Raw genomic sequence first — 22,786 nt, 5'->3', positions numbered from 1 at the left:
TAAACTTTAACAGGTCTTTACTGGTTGAAGGTCAGGGCAGAACTGCCCAATAAATCATTACACAGCACTTATATACCGGTGTGGTCACCACCGGTATTACAGTATACAGCAGCCAAGATAAAGTAGTGCAACCCTTAAAATAGTTCTCTTAAAGGTGGAACGGTTACATACACTACATCCTCCATAACCCCTCCAAGGAAAAATGGTACCTTCCTACAAATTACTTTTTTCACCTTTTTATTATTGTGTGATATTTCAAGCAGATAATATTTATGCCACTTAAAAGCATACCCACTTGTATCCAATGGTACTGCAGGAATTCCTTATGGTCACTTCATGCCATTGTTGTCAAAGAGAATTGGTGAGCTTTGAACCTGCTGGTCCGTATGTGATGTGACCGGTCACTTTCTCACTGCTGCTAGCAAGTTTCTGTGGAAAATATACTTTAAGAAAATCTTGGGTATGTTAGTCTAGTGGTTATTGTGCTGAACTAACAACACAAACGTTGTGAGTTCAAATCCCACCGTGGCAATTTATGAAGCTGAATTCAATAATCTAGTGATTTGTGAGTTAGCACCAGGAAAAAAAAACCAAATGTTGAAAAACCAAATGGTTCACTAACCGATTCACAGGGAACCTGCTACTCTTATTCAGTCTGGCCTACAAGTGACTCTAGTCCACGCTTCGTGGTTGTTGCTTAATGCCCTCTGAAGTGGTCCAACAAACTACAGGAAACTTTCGATTTACCGGCACCTAAATAACCGGAAATCTTGGTTAACCGGCAAAATTCAGGAGTAGGTTCAGGTAAGTTTTACTTCATATTGTACTTGCCTTCCTCCATTTGTTGCTGTGCAAGGGTGTGGCTGCAGCTGTTGTTAAGCTACAGAGACGCTTGAAACTTGTGGCCATTGTTCTGCACTTGTTGCTAAGTAACAGGGTTTGTTGTTTTATACGGAGCTGTCAGCTCTCCGTATCTTTTACTATAGCTCTCGGTTATCCGGAATTTTTGATGAACCGGCACCACGTCGGTCCTGTCGGTGCCGGATAAAAAAATTTTTCCTGTATTCAGTGGTATAAACAATTACTATGCCCAGCACCATCTCAGGGAAAATAGGAAGCGGCAATGAATGTGACCGTGATGGTGCCATCCGCATCCTGAGAACTGAAAAAATATAATATATTCTATTTGGTTGGATTTGAAAGTTTAATGCAGTGTTTAGAGCTTAACTGAAGAGCTACTTCGGTTCTGCAATGCCCCCCCCCCCAAAGAAATGCAAATCCATCCACATTCTAGTCAATTCACTTATTAACACAATATTAATTTTTATGGCTCTTATATTGCTATAAATATGGTAATCCAATAATGACATCATCTCTTTTAGTATTGCAGATCCATGACCTTGACAGCGGATAAACAGAAAGGAAATGGCCAGTTAGCACCTCAGTGCAAGCGTGCAGGATAACTTCCTTCAAGTTGCCTGCACTGCTAAAGTTGATTTTTGTAGAGCTACAGGACATGGTCATTACACGGGGTTTTGTTGTGAAGGTGAAAAGTCTTGGAGGAGATTGTTTGCGACAATGAGTGACTAAGTTTTACTGGCTTCATGAACTCACCAGCTGTCAGGAAATTCCACAATTAATCAGTATTTTGAGATTCATCAACAAATGTTGCCAAATGTTTTGACCACAACATATGTGACCTAGTTCCTATCTAAAGTGGTTATTGTTTTCTAAATTAGGACATTTAAAAAACAACTGAATGAATATCTGGCTAGGAAGCAGCCTGATTTTATAAAGATTGGTATCGATGAATATTGTACAAAACATGGTGGATTCTGAATGCTGAGACCATCAAAATGTCATGCTAAGGAAGGTGATGGATCTGTGGAAATGTTCGGCCAAGGAAGGCAACTAGCCATGAATAAATAATGCAGGATGTAGGATTGGATGTTTCCTGGCAATTTGCTTGAATTACATTTGAGAGACAGGGGAAAGCTTTGCAGAATCTTCCCTTTGAAAATTAATTGAGTTGGATAAATTCCATGATAGAGCAGCTTGTACTTGATCTGTGGCAGGTCATTCCTTATGTTCATGTGACTAAATTAAATGCCCCACCTTTCCTCAGATTTTGGCTCTATCGCGCTTAAAGGAGTTGTATGATTAATTTGGTGCTGTTGGTATTAAAATCACTATCATTGTGATTCTACCACCAACAGAGAGGTTTAGGAACAAGAGATTAATTTGACTGGCCAGATTAGATTGAAGGTTCAACGTGTTATGGAAGAACGAATGAACACAAATTCATGTCTGAGACTCTCCACTTACTGATTTTCTGATCTGAGGCTTGATGTCCAGAGAAGACGCCAATCAGACAGACAGCATATTAGTGAGTACATCACTCTCATGCATATCCTGGTGATGAGCACCAGGATAGCACTGATGGAGACACTGGGCTGAATTTAAATGGGGAAGGCAGATTGGGTGTGGGGGGCGGGGTGGGGGCGGCTCCAAGATGGATGGGAAACCCGGGAGAACGGGTTTCCTGCAGGCCCTGCCGAATTTAACGCAGGGCTTGATTTGCATGGGAAGACTTTGGCCTAGAAATTCAGTTGGTAGCGCCAGCCGCTAGCGCCTTAAGAGGGCGATAAGTGGGGTGCAAAGCGGCTAGCGCCCGGACACGGCACGATCTGCGCCTCTCGCGAACTTGAGTGAACATTTTGCGGCAGCGCAAAACCGCAACGCCCGCTCAGCTGCGTGCGCAGATCCTGATGTCATTTCATGGTGCAACGCCTTTGGTGCGCCCGAACTGGAACTTCAGTGGTGCCCCCCTTCTTTCCGCCTGGCGCTCCCAGTGACTGGTTGAGTGGAACGGTTCCCAGTCGCTGTGGGGCTGGGGGAACGCTATTTAAAGGGGGAACTTCCTGCATTCTTTGTGGTAGCCATTTTGGACCACTCCTTCTGTGTGAGAGAGAGAGAGATTTGCAGAGAGACAAAGGGGGAGAGCTTTCTGCTTTGACTCGGTGCTCGCACAGGTACTTCTGGCTTCAGCTTTGCAATTGGATTGATTTTTCAGTGCCATAGCCTTGAGTGGCCACATATAATGGGGGCTGCAATGGGTGGAAACATTGGGTTTCTCCATTGCATTGAGAGGGCTCAGAGACGCCGAGAGAGAGTGCCAATCATGGCCAGATGGAGGAGGGCTAACAGGCGTCGGCACAGGAGGCCTTACCCACCCAGGGTATACCGCCAGCACTTCTCCTACCTCAACATGTCTGAGGAGCAGTGCATTCGGAGGCTTCGATTCAGAAGGGAGGTGGTCACTGAGATCTGCCACCTGCTTCAGAGAGACCTGCAGCCTCAGCTGAGGAGCAGGACGTCTCTGTCGGTGGCAGTGAAGGTGACAGTGGCTCTCAACTTCTATGCCACCGGCTCCTTCCAATCCGCTACTGGGGACATTGCCAATGTCTCCCAGTTCACGGTGCATTGCTGCATCCGCCAGGTCACGAATGCCCTCTTCAAAAGGAGACGTCAGTACATTTCCTACCCCATGCCCCTGGACAAGCAGCAGGAGCGCGCAATGGGATTTGCAAGAATAGTGGGCTTTCCCATGGTCCAGGGTGCCATTGACAGCACGCATGTGGCTTTGCAGGCGCCTCTAGAGAATGCAGAGGATTACCGCAACCGGAAGGGGTTCCATTCGTTGAACGTACAGTTGGTGTGTGATCACAGGCAGCTGATACTAGCTGTCAATGCCCACTTTCCCGGCAGCAGCCACGACGCCTTCATCCTGCGACAGACTTCTGTGGCAGACATTTTTGAAGCCCCGGCTCACCCAGGAGGCTGGCTTCTCGGGGACAAGGGCTATCCTTTGTGCACCTGGCTGATGACCCCGCTCCGTGCACCCAGCACCCCTGCTGAAGAGCGATACAATGACAGCCATCAAGCGACCAGGAACATCATTGAGCACACAATCGGCGAGCTAAAGCAACGGTTCCGCTGTCTGGACCATTCCGGGGGAGCCCTTCAGTACACGCCTGAGCGAGTCTCCCATTTCGTTGTAGTGTGCTGCATGCTGCACAACCTGGCTATCCTCAGGACTCAGCCACTGACAGCAGACATTGGAGGACCACCAGAGGAGGAGGAGGAGCACCAAGACGGGAGGGGGGCACAAAGTGCAAGGGCCGTCCATCAGCGGCTTATTGCAAGTCGGTTCTAGGCCCCCTCTCAGGGAATGGCTTGTGCCATTGAAAGAACATGAATGGAATGGTTCCGCAAACCCTGAGCCGGCCAACGCAATAAATAGTTCAAAGTGCAAACATGCACAATCTGAATAAAGACAATTATTTATTTAACAAACTCTGTGCCCTTCCCGCATGACAAACAAATACAGAGAAACCCCCCAAAAAACAGTCAGACACATAACTGGCTCTCACAACCTGGAGACAGTGAACAAAAGAGTTAAACAAAAATGACCATGATCCTCGGCCTTCACAAAAAAAACACAGCATTTTGCCACACCTCCTACTTTTTGGCCTGTGAGGGTGAACTGCCTCGTTTGTGAGATTGGCCCCTTCCCGCCCTGCAGCTCCTCCACAATGGGACCCCAGTGGCTGCAACAAGGCTGGGGGAAGGCTGCTGAGGGTCAGATAGTGAGTCGGCAGATGCCCTTGGGGGACGGCCTGGACCAGCTCTGGGCCTGGAGGGCCCGGCTGCTGACTGATCCAACTCTGCTTGGGAGGCAGCAGTCTGTCCTACGGGTGGTGGCAGCTGCAGTGGAGGAGTGACAGTGTTGGCAGCAGGAATGCTGCCAACCTGACAGAGCACAGGCACTCCCTGGTTGGATGAGACACTGGCACTCGCACGGGGCCGCACTGAAGCATGCGCAGCAATCTGCTGAAGCACAGACTGCTGGCCTGCTGCGGCGCGGCGAGGGCCCCGGCGAATCCTGCCCGATCCAGCAAGGGTGGCAGCAGTTACTGCTCGTGTGGCCCTGATCTGTGTCTGCATCAGACCAGCCAGTGACTTTTTGGCACGACTAAGCACTTGGCTGGAAGCCGCGTGTGCTGCACCGAAGTCCTGCAGACTCCTTGCCTGTGCTGCACCGAAGTCCTGCAGACTCCTTGCCTGTGCTGCACCAACGTCCTGCTGACTCCTTGCCTGTGCTACCCCGAAGTCCTGCAGACTCCTTGGCTGTGCTGCCCCGAATTCCTGTACACTCCTTGCCAGTGACTCTATGGAGTCAGGCATCCTTGCCACTGCAGCCATGAGCTCAGTGTGCCTGCGCTCTGCCTGGATGCCCATTTCAGCAAAGAGCTGCACCTCCTCTGCACTCACCTCCCCTCCGGGGAGAAGGACGCTGAGCTTCCCTACCCCCCCGCGTTGCTGCAACCTGCTGGGCCCCGGAGCTTTACCCTCCTCAGACCCTTCCCCCCTACTCCCCTCCAGGGAAGATGTGTCCCCATCATAGCCATGGGCTGCCTCGGCTGAGGGTGGCACTGATGTTCTGGCTTCCTCTTCCTCCTCCTCGCCTTCCGATTCACTCACAGTGCCAGCTTGAGGGCCCGCCTCCTCACCTGGTGAATCAGCATCTGAAAGCAGGGAGGTACAAGAGTTGCTTTAGCATGAGGACAGGGCGGCAGCGAGGGAGGCATGAGTGCTGCAATGCACTGCATTGGTTCGATAGTGGCAAAGGATGCTGGTGTGAGGCACAAGTGGAAAGAGAGAGGTCAAAAAGGTGATGACCTTACTATTGCTGTCCAGAACGGGGTCGGCATCTCCAGTGGCGACGGGGCCAATCAGCGGGCCTGCCATAATCCGTTCCACTCGCTGCTCCAGATCGCTGAGGTCTTTAAGTTCAGGACGGCCTCCCCCGGTCCATTGCTGCTGCCTCCTATTGTGGGCCAGCTTGCCCTGCAAGAGAAAGGACGGGCTCTGAGTACAGTGTGAAGCCCTGATCTTGCCTGCACTGCCTCCCATGGTCGAATAGTCCTGACAGTGTGAAGCCCTGATCTTGGCTGCACTGCCTCCCATGGTTGAATAGCCCTGACAGTGTGAAGCCTTGATCTTGGCTGCACTGCCTCCCATGGTCGAATAGCCCTGACAGTGTGAAGCCCTGATCTTGGCTGCACTGCCTCCCATGGTCAAATAGCCCTGACAGTGTCAAGCCCTGATCTTGGCTGCACTGCCTCCCATGGTCGATTAGCCCTTACAGTGTGTAAAGTTGTGAATGTGCATGTGAGTTTCATGAGAGGCCCATAGGTGTTGGATGAGGGCTGGGCATTGGGGCTTTCAGGACCCTTTGGCCATAAAGTGAGGTGCACATGCAGGGATAAAAAATCACGGGATTGGGGGTAATATTCTGGCATGGATAGAGGATTGGCTATCTAACAGAAGGCAGAGAGTTGGGATAAATGGTTCATTCTCGGACTGGCAATCAGTAACTAGCGGTGTTCCACAGGGGTCAGTGCTGGGTCCCCAACTCTTTACAATCTATATTAACGATTTGGAGGAGGGGACCGAGTGTAACATGTCAAAGTTTGCAGATGATACTAAGATGGGAGGGAAAGTAGTGAGTGAGGAGGACATAAAAAACCTGCAAGGGGACATAGACAGGCTAAGTAAGTGGGCAGAGATTTGGCAGATGGAATACAATACTGGAAAGTGTGAGGTTATGCACTTTGGCAGGAAAAATCGTAGAGCAAGTTATTATCTTAATGGCAAGAAACTGGAAAGTACTGAAGTACAAAGGGATCTGGGGGTCCTGGTGCACGAAACTCAAAAGGTTAGTATGCAGGTGCAGCAAGTGATTAAGAAGGCCAATGGAATGTTGGCTTTCACTGCTAGGGGGATAGAATATAAAAATAGGGAGGTATTGCTTCAGTTGTACAAGGTATTGGTGAGACCGCACCTGGAATACTGCATACAGTTTTGGCGTCCATACTTAAGAAAAGACATACTTGCTCTCGAGTCAGTACAAAGAAGGTTCACTCGGTTAATCCCGGGGATGAGGGGATGGATATATGAGGAGAGGTTGAGTAGATTGGGATTCTACTCATTGGAGTTCAGAAGAATGAGAGGCGATCTTATTGAAACATATAAGATTGTGAAGGGGTTGGATCGGGTGGATGCGGGGAGGATGTTCCCGATGATGGGTGAAACTAGAACTAGGGGGCATAGTCTTAGAATAAGGGGCTGCTCTTTCAAAACTGAGATGAGGAGGAACTACTTCACTCAGAGGATGGTAGGTCCATGGAATATGCTTCCCCAAAAAGCTGTAGAAGCTACATCATTACATAAATTTAAAACAGAAATAGACAGTTTCCTAGAAGTAAAGGGAATAAAGGGTTATGGGGAGCGGGCAGGAATTTGGACATGAGTCTAGGTTCGGATCGGTCATGGCCCTGTGGGTAACGGAGCGGGCCCAGGGGCCGTGTAGCCTGATCCTGCTCCTATTTCGTGTGTCTAATTCTGTTAGATTCAGGAGATGGTTCTGTGATAGTAGATTGGCGGTTAGGATCAGATCAGCCATGATCTTATTGAATGGCGGAGCAGGCTCGAGGGGCCGATTGGCCTACTCCTGCTCCTATTTCTTATGCTCTTGTGTTCTTATACTGGAAAGGGTACTCGCCCTGACAACCCGAGTGAGGTCGTTGAACTTCTTCCTGCATTGCGTTGGGGTCCTGGGTACCATGCTGCTGGAGGTCACTCTGTGTGCCACCTCCCTCCAAGCTTTTCTATATTTGTTGGGCAGCGGCCTCCTGCCACTGTCAGGAAAGAGGATAGGTCGCCTGCGCTCCACTGCACCAACCAGAACCTTCAGGGCCCCCTAACTGAAGCGCTGCGCTCGCTCCCTGGCCCTCTCCATGGTCGTAGGCATAACTATGTCGCAGCAGGTCTGTCCAGGCCTAGAATCAGGGCTCCAATGTGCAGGGCGTGGCTGCAAGCCAAATCGACCCTCCCCCTTTAAGAGGTGACCGGTGCCAGCGTGTCTGCCTGCAATCGCTAACTGGCCGCACCTGCGCTGCGCCCGCCCTCGGTGGTAGTGCCTCGGCTCGCCGGCTTAGTGCCTTAGGGTAGTCGTGCACCGCCTGCTTTAGCGCAGCAACAACCTCTTGGGGCGATGCAACTCAATTTCGCTGAAGGTGGCGCTAAGTTGCGCCGGGCGCTAAATTTAGCGCACGCTCGACTGTAGCACCCCAAACGTGGCGATAGTGAATTTCTAGGCCTTTGTTCCTTACCTGCAGCCAGCCAGATTGAGAGGCTGACTGGCTGTCTCTGGATGGGTAGGCTGCAGAGAGGAGGGGTGGAGGGATCGGGGGTGGTCGGAGGGGTGGGGGTCGTAAGAGATCGGAGGCCAGGACTAGCACGGGGGTTGGGGGGGGGAGGCAGAGATCATCAGCCGGGAGGAGTGGGGGTGGTGGAAGGCAGTGATCGTGGGCCGGGAGAAGCACGGGGAGGGCCGTAGGAGCGATGGGGGGAGGCAAATGACATCAGAGGGTTGCAGGAGCATGGGGGGTGGGGGGTGTCGGAGGCTTGGCCGGGGGTGGGGGATGGGGGGTGGGGGGGGGCAGGGAGGCCTCATGGTGGGGATCGGAGGCCTGGGGGGCGGGGAGGGGGGGTGGTGAATGTAGGCCTCGAACAGGGATCTCCGATTACAGAGGGTGAGTTAGGCAGGGACCCTGGATCCAGGAGGTAAGTGTAAAGGCACTTCCCTCCTGGATCCAGCAATCCTCGCTTTGCATAGCTGGCGGGTTTCATGAGGCCTGGAAAACCCGACCAGCAAAAGTTAAATTCAAAATGGAGGCTAAAGCAGAGGCTTGCAGCCTCATTATAATATTTAAATAGACGACCCACCTCCTGGCAGCGGATTGGCTGCCCGTCCCTTGTCCCACCTCCATTAAAATTGGAAGTGGGTGGGTTGGAGGTGGGCTCAGGTCAGGATTCAGATTTTTAACACTTTAACTTCTGACAGGCCCCCAACCCACCTGTTTTTTTTTAGTTTAAAGTTCCCTCCACTGGAATGCTTGTGTGCCACTTCACCCAAAGAAAAGTAGGTAGCACGGGAAGATTTGAACAAGAAAGTATTGTTTAAAAGGGACTTCCCCAACAATTGTTTACAGCATAATAATGTAGCTTTATTTAAAATTCACCACTTTTCAATTGCTAAAGATACAAATTTGTTTTCTTTTGTTTTTGATGTGTGCAGTGGTTTGTTACTGTAGGCAACAGTCACAGTTACTGATCGGAATTTCCCGTTTGCTAATAGGCCTGAGATTGACAAAAATGGGGCCTTTTTTCCTTCACATGTTTCCTTCCCTCCCATCCTGAAGGTGTTGCCACCTTGCTGGGGTACGGAGCCACAGGCGCTGTTGCCCTTACCTCTGGTGCAATGAAATAGTATAAATATTTGTGGCGTCCCCTTACTTCCAACACATTCCGACCTTATGCAGACCCAGTGAAAATTGCAGGCTATTCAAGCATAGAGGGTATCATAACCAAGACTGATCCTTTCTTATCCTGAAGTTCACAACCATTCAAATCCAACAAGCATCCCTGGATAGTGATGTGGGATAGAAACCCTGTCAATTTTCTGTTCCCTAATCCAGGGGTACTGAGGTTAATTATAGTGCTCTGTTGCCACTCCTTATATCGAAACATATAAGATTGTGAGGGGGCTTGATCGGGTGGATGCGGGGAGGATGTTTCCACTGATGGGTGAGACTAGAACTAGGGGGCATAACCTTAGAATAAGGGGCTGCCCTTTCAAAACTGAGATGAGGAGAAACTTCTTCACGCAGAGGGTAGTAAATCTATGGAATTTGCTACCTCAGAGAGCTGTGGAAGCTGCGACATTAAATAAATTTAAAACAGAGATAGACAGTTTCCTAGCTGATAAGGGAATTAGGGGTTACGGGGAGCAGGCAGGGAAGTGGACGTGAGTCTAGGTTCGGATCAGCCATGATCCTATTGAATGGCGGAGCAGGCCCGAGGGGCTGTATGGCCTACTCCTGCTCCTACTTCTTATGTTCTTATGTTCTTATTCAGTACACAGTGGGGATTGAACCTGGGGCCATCTGGTCTATATTACCCACTGACCCAGTGGGGAGATAAAAATGAAGCTAAAGTAAAAACTAAGTGCAGGAAGTTTGAGTTCCTAGGTATCCTGGAGAGAGTGGATTCCTACTTAGGAGGGAACGTTGCCACGGTGCAACAAAAAACATGTTTATAAAGAACATGCTTAGTGCACTGAGGAAATGTCCTCCTGTGGTGAGTTCATAATCTCATTTGAGATGGAAAGAGGCACTGAAGAAAGATGAGTTGCATTCTCAAAAAATGAATGGATAAAAAATGATTCAAAAGCAGGAGCCCTCTTGCTGTGATGTGATGATGGAAGCTTGTTTCTGTTTGCTGGATGATTGCTCTTTTTAGAAACTCAATTACATTGTACAAAAGGCATCTGTCTCTCTGCACATTCACAGAATCACCACCCAGGCATGAGATTCCATTCAGTCTGCACAAAAGTGAGAAAGCAGCAAGAACAAGAAAGTATTGACCTGTGCTGCCCACAAGATACTTGTGGCAGTAAAATGTGTTTTAAACTGAGGTGATCAGAGGTATCTTTTTAAAAAGTCCAGGACTATAAACAGGCGAGATGCTTTACTCCACATTGTGCTGCTGTTTGTTCAGGACTTGTTGATCAATATAGTCCATCCTCAAAGTAGCAATCAGGAGGCCAAAATTCTGTCCTGGCAACATCAAGTGGCAATATGGTAACACATCTGGTGGAACACTTTATTATTTTGTATACAATCTTGTCCACCTTCGACAAATCAATTTTTTCCCTCCAAATTTCTTTCAATCCCTCCTGGAGACAGTGAATCATGTTGGGATGTGGTTTCAACGGTGCCATCAGCAGTCCAGTGCCTCACTCAAGTGGATATTCTTAATGTGAGAGCGTACGTAGTGAGTGTCAGCAGGCTACCCCTCTATGAGGGAGTCAACAGGCGAGCCTCAACCTGTCCGTGCCTAATGTTTATGCACCAGCACTTTGTGCTGGATAGCAATCAGGAGCTGGTATGCTGAGCTTTTTCTTCTATCTCGTAGCCTGGGGACACTAAAGGCCGTTATAGCACCTTTGGTCTGCTTGGCTGAGGTCAGCTGACCCAGGACAGAGCTCGGACCTTCCTTCTCTGTTTGGGTCGAAACCACACCAGGTGGAACAGTTTCCCACTGAGCCACTGGGGGGAGTCACAAATGAATGACCCTGTCAACAATTTTAATAAAAAGACTCTGCAGAGATGCTCTAATTGGTACAGTGCGAATTATTCTGCTGAGCCAATGAGGCAGTGTTGGGGCAGAGTCAGTTCACCACAGACCTCCCAAAACCTCCTCAGTAAGTGCCACAATATTTTTAGAGGAGCAGTAAAAGAAAGAACTTGCATTTATATAGCGCCTTTCATGACCTCAGGATGACCCAAAGCGCATTACAACCAATGAAGTACTTTTGAAGTAACAACAGAAAATGCTGGAAACACTCAGCAAGCCAGGCAGCATCCGTGGAGAGAGATGGGCTGGATTTTCATTGGGCCGTGGAGTCGGGATTGGAGGCGTGGGGGGGTTTAAAATCCCGAAATTGGGGGTCCTGACCCCATCCCGCCCCCAATCCGCCTCCATGCCAGTTTCAAAGGAGGCGGGTACCCGCCCCGCACTGGGACCCGCCTCCCCGAGGCGGGAAGGGATTAGTGCCAATTAACTGCCTGTTAACAGGTAGTTAACAGACAGTTTTTAGCCTAATCCTTATTTTTAATGTTGAAGTGTGGGATTCCCGACGGCTCCAAACCACGCCAAGTTAGCGAGGCGGGCCGTCAGGATGAAGGGCTTGGAGGGGTCGAGATGTCTGGTGTTCAGGTGAGTGATGGGTGCATGAGTACAGAGGTAAGTGTGTTTGGTCTGTGTAAAGTGTTTAAAGAAGTTCTACTAACCTTTACTTACCTTTACAGCCTTCCTTCCTTCAGGTCTCAGGAGTCCCTCATCTCACCAGCACAGAAAGCAGAATGGCCACCAGCTGTCAAAATCTGCAGCCTCTGCTTTCTATTCCGGGGAGATCTCTAAATCATCCTGAGAGGAAGGAATTAACCTGGAGTACAGATTGTCAGTGTTTGACAGCTTCAAACAGCTGTCAAACACGGATATTTCATCTGTCAAAATGTCTTGACAGATGAAATTTCAATCTGTGGCATCACCTGTTGCCGGGTGGCCCTTAATTGGCCTGCTGAGCCCGCTGGGAGGGCCCAACAAAGTCAATCAAGTCTAAATCGCGTGGGTTGGCTAGAACTCGATGGAGGCGGGACTACAGCCTCGAAGTTGTAGTCCTGCCTCCTACCCGACTCCTCAATTAAAATCCAGCCCAACGTTTCAGGTCTGTGACCCTTCATCAGAACTGGAAAAAGTTAGAGATGTAACAGGTTTTAAGCAAGTGCAGAGGCAGGGAAAGGGGGAGGGGAGGGGAGGAGAGGAACTAAAGGGACGGTCTGTGCTAGAATGGAAGGCAGAAGAAATTAATTGTTGCAAATGGGGATGGCAGAATCATCAACAGCTGCCGCCTGAAAAAATGGGGGTAGAGGTTATGGTCTGAAATTGTTGAACTCAATGTTGAGTCCAGAAGGCTGTAAAGTGCCTAATCGAAAGATGAGGTGCTGTTCCTCGAGCTTACATTGAGCTTCATTGGAACAGTGTAAGAGACCGAGGATGGAGAGGTCAGAGTGGGAGTGGAGCGGAGAATTAAAGTGATAAGCGACCGGAAGCTCGGGGTCACCCTTACGAACTGAATGGAGGTGTTCCGTAAAGCGGTCACCCAATCTGCGTTTGGTCTGCGTTTGGTCTCCCCAATGTAGAGGAGACCACATCATGAGCAGTGAATACAGTATACTAAATTGCAAGAAGTACAAGTAAATCGCTGTTCCACCTGGAAGGGGTGTTTGGGGCCCTGGACAGTGGGAAGGGAGGAGGTAAAAGGGCAGGTGTTGCATCTCCTGCGCTTGCACGGGAAGGTGCCATGGGGAGGGGAGGGGCTGTTGGGGAGTGATTGAGGAGTGGACCAGGGTGTTGTGGAGGGAGCAGTCCCTTCAGAATGCTGAAAGGGGAGGGGAGGGGAAGATGCTTTTGGTGGTGGGATCACGTTGGAAGTGGCGGAAATGGCAGAGGATGATCCGTTGAATGTGGAGGCCGATGGGGTGAAAGGTGAGGACAAGGGGAACCCTATCGTGGTTCTGGGAGGGAGATGGGGTGAGAGCAGAAGTGCGGGAAATAGAACGGAGACAGTTGAGGACCATGCCAACCACGGTAGAGTTTTGAAGTGCAGTCACAGTTGTAATGTAGGAAATGCGGCAGCCAATTTGCACACGGCAAGCTCCCGCAAACATCAATGTGATAATCACCAGATGATCTGTTTTAGTGATGTTGGTTGAGGGATAAATATTGGCCAGGACATCGGAGAGAGCTTCCCTGCTTTGAAATAGTACTGTGGAATCTTTTACGTCCACCTGAGAGGGCAGACCGGGCCCCAATTTAACGTCACATCCAAAAGTCAGCACCTTTGACAGTGTAGCATTCCCTCAGCACTGCACCGGAGTGTCAGCTTAGATTTTGTGCTCTTCTCTGGAGTTGACTTGAACCCACAGCCTTCTGACACAGAGGCGAGAGTGCTGCCAAGAAAGCCACAACTGACACTTAACACAGGATTTTTTTCAAGTCACAGTATTAAGGCCCCACCACATGCAAACCATTTGTCATCCTGCAAGATTGTGTTGAGATGTTAGGTGCTAAGATCATTTTTCTGATGCTTGGTACATCACTCATGGTAATTTACCAAATTTTGTATGCATTTAAAACTTATAATTACAGTGTCCCCAAAGGGTTGGTTGGTACATTTGCTGCCTGGTGTGGATTGAGCCATATGGATCAGGAGGGTGCCAGGTTTGATCGCTGGTTTGTAAGGAGTTAATTAATCTCAACCAGGGAGGCAATGCAGGTGCCACATTGGATACATGTGTGCAGCCATGGTTCAGTTGGTAGCACCCTCGCCTCTGAGTCAGAAGGTTGTGGGTTCTCAGTTCCACACCAGAGACTTGGGCACATAAATCTAGGCTGACACTCCAGTGCAGTGCTGAGGGAGTGCTGCACTGTCAGAGGTGCCGTCTTTCAGATGAGACGTTAAACCGAGGTCCCGTCTGCCCTCTCAGGTGGACATAAAAGATCCCATGGCACTATTTTGAAGAAGAGCAGGGGAGTTATCCCCAGTGTCCTGGCCAATATTCATCCGTCAATCAACATCACTGAAACAGATTATCTGGTCATTATCACATTGCTGTTTGTGGGAGCTTGCTGTGCGCAAATTGGCTGCCATGTTTCCCACAGTGACTACACTTCAACAAGTACTTCATTGGCTGTAAAGCACTTTGAGACGTCCGGTGGTCATGAAAGGCGCTATATAAATACAAGTCTTTCTTTTTTCTAGACCCTGGGTCAGGAAAGGAAAAAAATCAGACCAAATTCTTGCCTCTGATTGCTATTCAGTGACCCCTGCTAGAAAGTGGATAGGTTTGGCCTTTGCAGTGATAAACCTGTTGGTCAAAAAGCCTATTAACACTGCCTAGGTGCACATGTGAGAAACACTCATTTGAGTGAGATACCAGAAATTGGGTACAGGCCATGAAATTGTATCCCAGCTGAGCCAGCATCTTCAGGAGAGATGGGGAAGATATTGGAAGGGACAATAAAAATTGCTAAGATTCTTTGGATGACCAAGGTTTACAAGTTATGTTTGCTTTTTGTCAAGGAACACGCTGCAGATATTTACTTTGTGACTTTACTAACCTATTTGTAGAGACTCTTTCTGATGCCCTAATTCTGTAGATGTAAATGAGATCATCAGGGGGCAGATTTGAGTGGTAGTAGGGTAGCTGGGGTCAGGAGATTGTGCAGGGAGCCAGTCCACCAGCTCCCTGGAACCCATTGCTACTTTGGGAATTTCCAGCCAGAAATAACAGGCGACTTTGAAAATGTCTGCTCAAATTTTCAGGATGCATTGAAATTAGATGTTAATAAATGGACTACGTTATCTGAAAAACTTCTAATCATTAACTCCTTAGCAATGCTGGGCATCAGAAATGTTGGTTCTCATCACTGTGTGTGGCATCTTGCTGTGCACAATTGGCTACCACATTTGCCTACAAAACAATAGTGACTACACATCAAAAATGAATTAATTTGCTATGAAGCACTTTGGGATGTCCTGAGGCCATAAAACGTATATATATAAATGCAAGTCTTCCCTTCTTTCCTTGTCATGTTTTGCCTCTGCATTTGCTGTGGCTCAGCCAAAAACGATAGCTAACTGGTATATCAAAGCATAAAATCCTTGGAAAAACAGTCCTGCTTTTGAGAACTCACACAGCAAAGGCAAAGACACTTTACTTAAACAATGAATAGCAAAGTCTATGAACGCACACACTTGCATGTTGATGTCTACTTGTGGTGTCTCTGCTAGGGTGGTCTTGATTAGATTAAGTCAATCCTTAATACTCTAATGATATACATTATTTGTAGCACTTAAGTGTATTCAGTGATTATTTTCCCAAATGCACATATGTCTTAGTAATCAAAAGGGTTGGCTTGGCTGACTTATTTCTGCTGCACTTTATTCAGTGAAAAGAATCAAAGTCAATTTCCTCAGCATGCAGCTGAAGAATCCATTTTGAATACGGTCTCTTTCTGAAGTGCACCTCGCATGGAACCTCTCTGTAAGTTCTACCAATCTCCCCCGATACCTCTGATGAAAGATTGGTGGAAACATTGCAGAAACAGTGTAAGCAGCTACTTACACTGTTTCTGCAGGGGTTTCTCTGATCTTCTGCCAAATCTATGGTAGGAGATTGAGAGAACCCTTGTGGAAAGTCCACTCATCTGCTTTTAAGTAAAGAAACCCATGAGCTACATACAAAAATATTCCATCTTTATCATCTTCTGATAAGGAGAGGACCATTGATATTTCTGTCACCTTGTATTCAGAGTTCTAGCTCGTTCTGTGTTCTAGCTCGCTCTGTGTCCTGGTATCTCCCCAAGCTGTTTTTTATTCTGGTTGTTCTCACTTAGTACTGTTTATATCTCCGGGTAGTTGGATAGTTGTTATCTAAAATCTAAAGCCATCAGTGACTCTTCATAAGCCTTTGTAAATTACTGGACCTTAGGAGACTGGATATCCATTAACGGGGTATTGTTTTCAGCAACAACATGAATTTCTATGGAATTCATTATGAACAGAAAGCTGCTTCTCTTTTCCTAAGAAGAAAAAAAGTGGACACTGAGCAAAAAAACAAAATTAAAGTTGATAAGGATTTTTGGGAATGATAAGGGGAAGAATTTAGGAGGGAGATCTAGAGGGAAGAAGCTGAATGGCTGAAGGAGCAGGCACCAATGGCAATGCAGAGGGTTCAGGGAATGAGGACTAACCCACTGTTGGACAAGAGAAGGTTTTGACAAAACCTTTTATTTATATGAGGAAAGAGAAGATGATAATTTTATGCAATGGTGCATTTGAAATCCAATTTAAGTGGTTTGGTGTGTGTTTGTAAACAAATGGATCCCCTTTTAAGGAAAAATATTTCAACATAATGGACATAATTTTTGTAGTTAGCACGGTTATGAAAAGTTCTTTCATTCTGAACTTCCTCGCTGCATAAAAAAATTCTCCTCATCTCCCCTCTGGTTCTTTTGCCAAAGAAATTGCCAGTTGCTGTGAACAGGTCAATATAATCTGGCATTACTCATAGCATTGCTCTTTTCTGATAGGCTGACTGCACAGAGGAGCATGGAAGATGAGGAGGAGATAGCCCGTGAGCGTCGCCGCCGAGCACGTGAGGAGAGACGCTATGACCAAGACGACAATGGGTCCTACACCAGCAGCACATCATCTACGCCAGTATTTGAGAGCCTCAGAACAACCGAGGAAAACCAGTAGGTCCTAGAATATAACCAGCTTAAAAACATTTATCAGAGAATAGGACACGGAAGAATTACAGTCAGATAAAGAAAGGCACATCTGGGCACTAATACCGCTAGGTTTTAGCCGTCGGCGAGTTTCTGAGATGAGGCCTCTCTAGTCTATTAACACTTGCTTTAATTTGTTCACCTTGTGGAAGCTGAAGCTGAAAGGTGCAATAATACTGTGTGTCCCTGTCCCAGGTTCTGCATTTACTGATCCAGTTTGTGCTTCCTGGGGATGTCAGAGGAGACCTGCCTTTGGCACCTCTACTTCAGAAAGGAGGCTGCCAGATAGCTAAACCCATCTTCTGGATGTTGATTTATACCACAAGGATGACTCGGGGTTTATGTGCTTTCAATCGCACGCCTGTTTTCCATTTGGAAACAGGAGAAAAAGAATGCTCAAGAAGAGGTGGAAGTGGGGAAACTTAGAAACATAGAAGATAGGAGCAGGAGTAGGCCATTCGGCCCCTTGAGCCTGCTCCGCCATTCAATGAGATCATGGCTGATCATCCAAATTCAGTAACCTGTCCCTGCTTTCTCCCCATATCCCTTGATCCCTTTAGCTAGCCTTAAGAAATATGTCTAACGTCTTCTTGAAAGCTCATCTCAATAGCAAGATTTCAGCACTGAGATAATGGGCTAGATTTTCGGAGAGGCGTCAGGCAGGGTTTCAGGCATGTGGGGGGGGGGGGTAATCCCGAATTTGGGGGTCCCGACACCATCCCGCCCAAAACCCGACCCCACGTAAGTTTCAGGAGCGACAGGTACCCGCCCCGCACTGGGACCCGCCGAAACCAGGCGGGAAGGGATTAGTGCCAATTAACTGCCTGTTAACAGGTAATTAACAGGCAGTTTTTAGCCTAATCCCTATTTTGAGGGGTTTCAGGTGGGTTTCCCGACGGCTCCAAACCACGCCAGGTAGAGCAGGCGGGCCGTCGGGTTGAAGGAGTTGGCGGGGTCGCGATGTTGGCGCTCGGGTGAGTGATGGGTGCATGAGTGCAAAGGTAAGTGTGTTTGGTGTGTCTAAAGTGTGTAAAGAACTTTTAATTACCTGTACTTACCTTCACAGCCTTTCTTCCTGTAGCCGTCGGGAGCGCATTACTCAGCCGGAACTTAAAGCTGAACGGCTGCGATCTGTCAAAAGTGACACCCTTCAGCTTTGAGTGCCGGTGTGAGTTCTAACTGAGTCTGTGCAGAATGACTCAGCTTAGAACTCAGAGTGTCAGTGTTTCACAGCTTCAAACAGCTGTCAAACGCTGATATTTCAAAATTTCAGTCTGTGACGTCACCTGTTGCCGGGTGGCCCTTAATTGGCCTGCTGAGCCCAAAGTAGGCGGGTCAAAAACCCAAAAGGGGAAGTCCCGCCTTCTTCCCGACAGGTTCGGCAAAATCTACCCCAATGTGTTGAATTTTACAATTTGGTGTTCCTGTCAAAGGGCTTCACGTGACACATGTTAGGGTTAATTTAGTCTTTAATGAACAGAAAACCATGGGGGGGGACAGTATCTGATATGTGCTCCCAGCATGCCTAGCTCTGCACTGGAAGCACTAACTCTGAAATTTTACTCCAATCAGTCACCATAATGGAATTCTCATCCCATTAACGCCACAAATAGAACTGACAAATATTTGCTAGGTTTTTTAAACAAAATGAGCATGGCACACTAGTAATGTATTGTTTTAATCCCTCTGCTGTTTAATGTTGGAGCACAGAAAGGTGTGGAACAAGAGATAGGTGTAAAGTAGAATCATTTTAACCTGACACACCTGGCAAGAAGGAAGCGGGATTGGGTCAAATGCCCATTTTTCCTCCCCACCCTATTTTATGCTCCATTGGAGTCCATGGAATTTAAAATCAGGCAGGGTGTAAAACTGGAATCTGGCCCAAAGCCACCTTATTCCTGCCAGGCAGGTGAGGTTAAAATTACCTCCTTTTTTCCCCCCAGAACAGAATGTCTTCATGGTATTGTGGTTGGGTACAAAAAAGATCTTTCAAAATGGAATTGTAAACACACAAGAAAGCTAGCTATACAGCAGAGAGAGTAATGGGTGCCAGACACCAATACGGATGGCACAAGGCAGTGTGGGAAAGGGGCAAGAGAGTTAAGCCAAGAAATGTATACAGCCAGCAGAAAATTGTTGATGGACCTGTGCTGAAGCATGGTGAGATCTATGGTTGGCTAAACCTGACCAAAGACAGCAGTCTGGGAATGCCGTGCCACAGCTATGTAACCAGAAGTGCTAAGTGGATTGTTTTCTCCAAAAAGAATGAAAGAAGACTGAGGGCTGAATTTTGCCGGCCCTCAGAGTGTGGGTTTGGAGGCGGGTCCACTGTCAAAATCGCAATGATTGGCAGCAGGTCGGGAACCCGCTCCGAACCCGGCTCCATGTAAGTTTTCAAAGTGTCTGTGATTTCAGAACAGACCCGACACCAAGCGGTGGGGAAGGCATTTAAGATAGTTAAATGCTTGCTAAACACTTGTTAACTACTATTTTGCCAGCCGATTTCTATTTTCCCACTTTTTTAACGGGATTCACATCGATCGGAGATCACGTCAGGTAAGTAGGTCGGGTCCTCTATGTCTCCCCATTGCTGTGAATAGGTGACAGCTGCAAAAGTGGTATCAGAGCTACCATTACACAGCTGGTCACTTTCCAATGCCAGAAGCTGGAGCCTTCAGGATTTGGAATACACTTTTGAACTGTATGCAGCTTGGAAGTGTTTGGAGCAAACTCGCTATCCACTGTCACCTCCTTGGAGCAAGCTCTCACCATTGACAGATCGCTTCTGTCATCTCAACTTCAGCTGCCATCTATTCCAGCAACATCGGTGCCCTTGAAAAAATCTCACCTTAGGCACAGAATCACAGAATCACAGAAACCCCACAGTGCAGATAGAGGCCATTTCAGCCCATCGAGCCTGCACCGACACATATCCCACCCGATCCCCGTAACCCCTACACCAACACATATCCCACCCTATCCCCGTAATCCCACGTATTTAATCCCCCGAACACTAAGGGTCAATTTATCATACCCAATCAACCTAACCCGCACATCTTTGGACTGTGGGAGGAAACCGGAGCACCCGGAAGAAACCCACGCAAACACAGGGGGAATGTGCAAACTCCACACCTTAGTCCTCTGAATCCCTCCACAATCAGACCCAACACCAACATCACCAGGCACACCAACAACAACACCAACCTTCTCCGCAATTACCTGATGCTCCACTGGACACAGGGCATCAGCACCCGACAACATTGCTGCCTGGGAGGTCAGCGATGGCCTCACCATGGCCAGATTTACTTCACTTAACACTCTACACCCTGCCTGCCACATGATGCGCCAGGTTGGCACCACCCCACACCAACACCATAAAGCATCCCGACAATGCCCAAACCATTCCTTTCACACTCATCACAATTCGGGGGGTGGGGGGGGTGGAGGGAAGTCATGTCTCAACATTCACTGGAACTCACAGTGATCACAGATCTGTCCAATAAGGTAAAGTCTTGAAAATATAGATTTCAGTGTTTGATACCTGTGGTAAACCACTGTTTGTATTCCACTGTGTACATGCCTGGACATGCCTCGGCTGACTCCTCCCACAAGTCCTAGTATAAAGGTGACTGCTCCCCAGCCCCTTTGTATTCTGGACCGGTCGACCACTCGAGGCAGACCTTCATTCTTTTGTTAATAAAAGCCTTTAGTTACTCTCTTAACTCTCAGTCTTTTATGAGTAATTGATAGCGCATCAATTTTATTAACAAAATTTTTATAATGGAGAAGATCCTCACACCAGCATGCCTGGACTTAGATCATCGGGAGGCGGACTCATCCACCAAGTTTACTCACTGGCTTAAGTGTTTCGAAAAATTCCTGACCGCCTCCGCAGCAATCAAATCGGACGAGGACAAACTGGATGTCCTGACCTCCAAAGTGAACCACCGAGTGTACTCGGTCATCCAAGATGCGACCTCGTACGCGGACGCTGTCAAGCTCCTCAAGGACCAGTACACGCACCCAGTGAACGAAGTGTACGCCAGGCACCTTCTGGGGAGTCGTAAACAACAACCTGGGGAATCGACCGTGGGATACCTTCAGGCACTGTCTGTGCTTGGCCGGGCCTGTGGTTGTAAGGATGTAAAGGCCGCCGTGTACACAGAGGAACTTATCCGGGACGCTTTTGTAGCGGGCCACAGATCCAATTACACCTGACAGCAACTGTTGGAGCAGAGTGACCTCGACCTCAACAAGGCCTCTGAACTCGCACTATCACTGGATGCAGCCTACCGGGGCATGGATGCCTACTCCTCTGCACCGTGGACGCCACGGGGAATGACAGCCTGGGACACGGTAGGACCGCCTCATAGCGCCGTACCACCCCAGCCACACCCCAGCAACGGCCCAACTACCGCAGCAGTGTCCCAAGGCCAGACAGTAGTGCCCCAAGGCCAGAAATGCTACTTCTGTGGCCAGGCAAAACACCCCAGAGCGCGCTGCCCGGCGAAAAACGCGATCTGCTCGGGCTGCGGGAAGAAGGGACACTACGCTAACGTCTGCAGGGCCAAAGCCACCCCGAACCCCAGCAGCGCCGCGTGTGGGCCATGCGGGCCGCCATCTTGGGCCTCCCCGGCCATGTGCGAACCACCGGTACAGCAGCCATTTTGGACGCCTCCAGCCACATGGGGATCATGGACGCCGCCATCTTGGACGACAGCCGGAACGCAGCAGGCCCCCAACACCGCCTCATCTGATACCCGCAGCGACACACCGACCCCTACGCTGGCATCCGTTACACTGGACCAAGCGAGACCGCACCAGCTGGCCAGCTCCACAATGGACATTAAATGGCCACGATACAATCTGCCTTTTTGACTCTGGGAGCACGGAGAGCTTCATCCACCCCGACACGGTGCGGCGTTGCTCTCTCCCAGTCCTGCCTGCGCACCAGCGGATTTCTATGGCCTCCAAGTCCCAGTCGGCGGACATCGGCGGCTACTGCGTAGTGACACTCGTAGTAGACGGGACCGTGTACGATCATTTTAAACTTCTGGTCCTGCCCGACCTCTGCGCTGCCGTCCTGCTGGGGTTAGATTTTCAGTGCCACCTTAAAAGTGTTACGATGGCGTACGGTGGACCCCTACCCCCACTCACAGTCCGCAGCCAGCAGCTCCCAAATTGCCCGCCGCACACCAGGTGCAACCTCTCCACACTCAGAGTCACCCCCCCCCCACTGTTTGCTAACCTCACCCCCGACTGTAAGCCCATCGCCACAAAGAGCAGGCGATACAGTGCCGGGGACAGGGTTTTCATTAAAACCGAAGTGGAGCGGCTCCTGAAGGAAGGGATTATTGAGGGCAGCACCAGCCCCTGGCGAGCCCAGGTTGTGGTCGTTAAGACCGGCGAGAAGCAGCGCCTGGTCATCGACTACAGCCAGACAATAAATCGCTACACCCTGCTGGACGCCTACCCACTCCCCCGCATAGCTGATATGGTCAACCAGATCGCGCAGTACCGCGTCTTCTCGACCATTGACCTGAAATCAGCGTACCACCAGCTCCCTATCCGCCCTGAGGACCGCCAGTATACTGCCTTTGAGGCAAACGGCCGCCTCTATCACTTCCTTAGGGTTCCCTTTGGCGTCACCAACGGGGTCTCCATCTTCCAAAGGGAGATGGACCGGATGGTAGATCAAAATGCGTTGCAGGCCACTTTCCCATATCTGGACAATGTGACC

At 48.9% G+C, this 22,786-nt stretch overlaps 1 protein-coding gene across 5 annotated transcripts in view; it reads left to right on the top strand.

The window, feature by feature from the left end:
- The window catches only part of lsp1a (lymphocyte specific protein 1 a), a 408,262-nt gene that overhangs the window by 248,402 nt on the left and 137,074 nt on the right, over window positions 1–22,786 (top strand). For all 5 annotated transcript variants that reach the window (XM_086007804.1, XM_086007805.1, XM_086007802.1 and 2 more), the window contains exon 2: window positions 16,849–17,013. In XM_086007804.1, the coding sequence (XP_085863930.1) occupies window positions 16,849–17,013 (165 nt within the window). The remainder of the gene's footprint in view (window positions 1–16,848; window positions 17,014–22,786) is intronic.

Source organism: Somniosus microcephalus, chromosome 15, assembly GCF_052327205.1.
Source record: "Somniosus microcephalus isolate GS21.2 chromosome 15, FLI_Smic_1.0, whole genome shotgun sequence".
NCBI lineage: Eukaryota > Metazoa > Chordata > Chondrichthyes > Squaliformes > Somniosidae > Somniosus > Somniosus microcephalus.
Note: the sequence above shows the minus strand (reverse complement) of the source record. Positions and strands in the feature narration are given on the sequence as shown.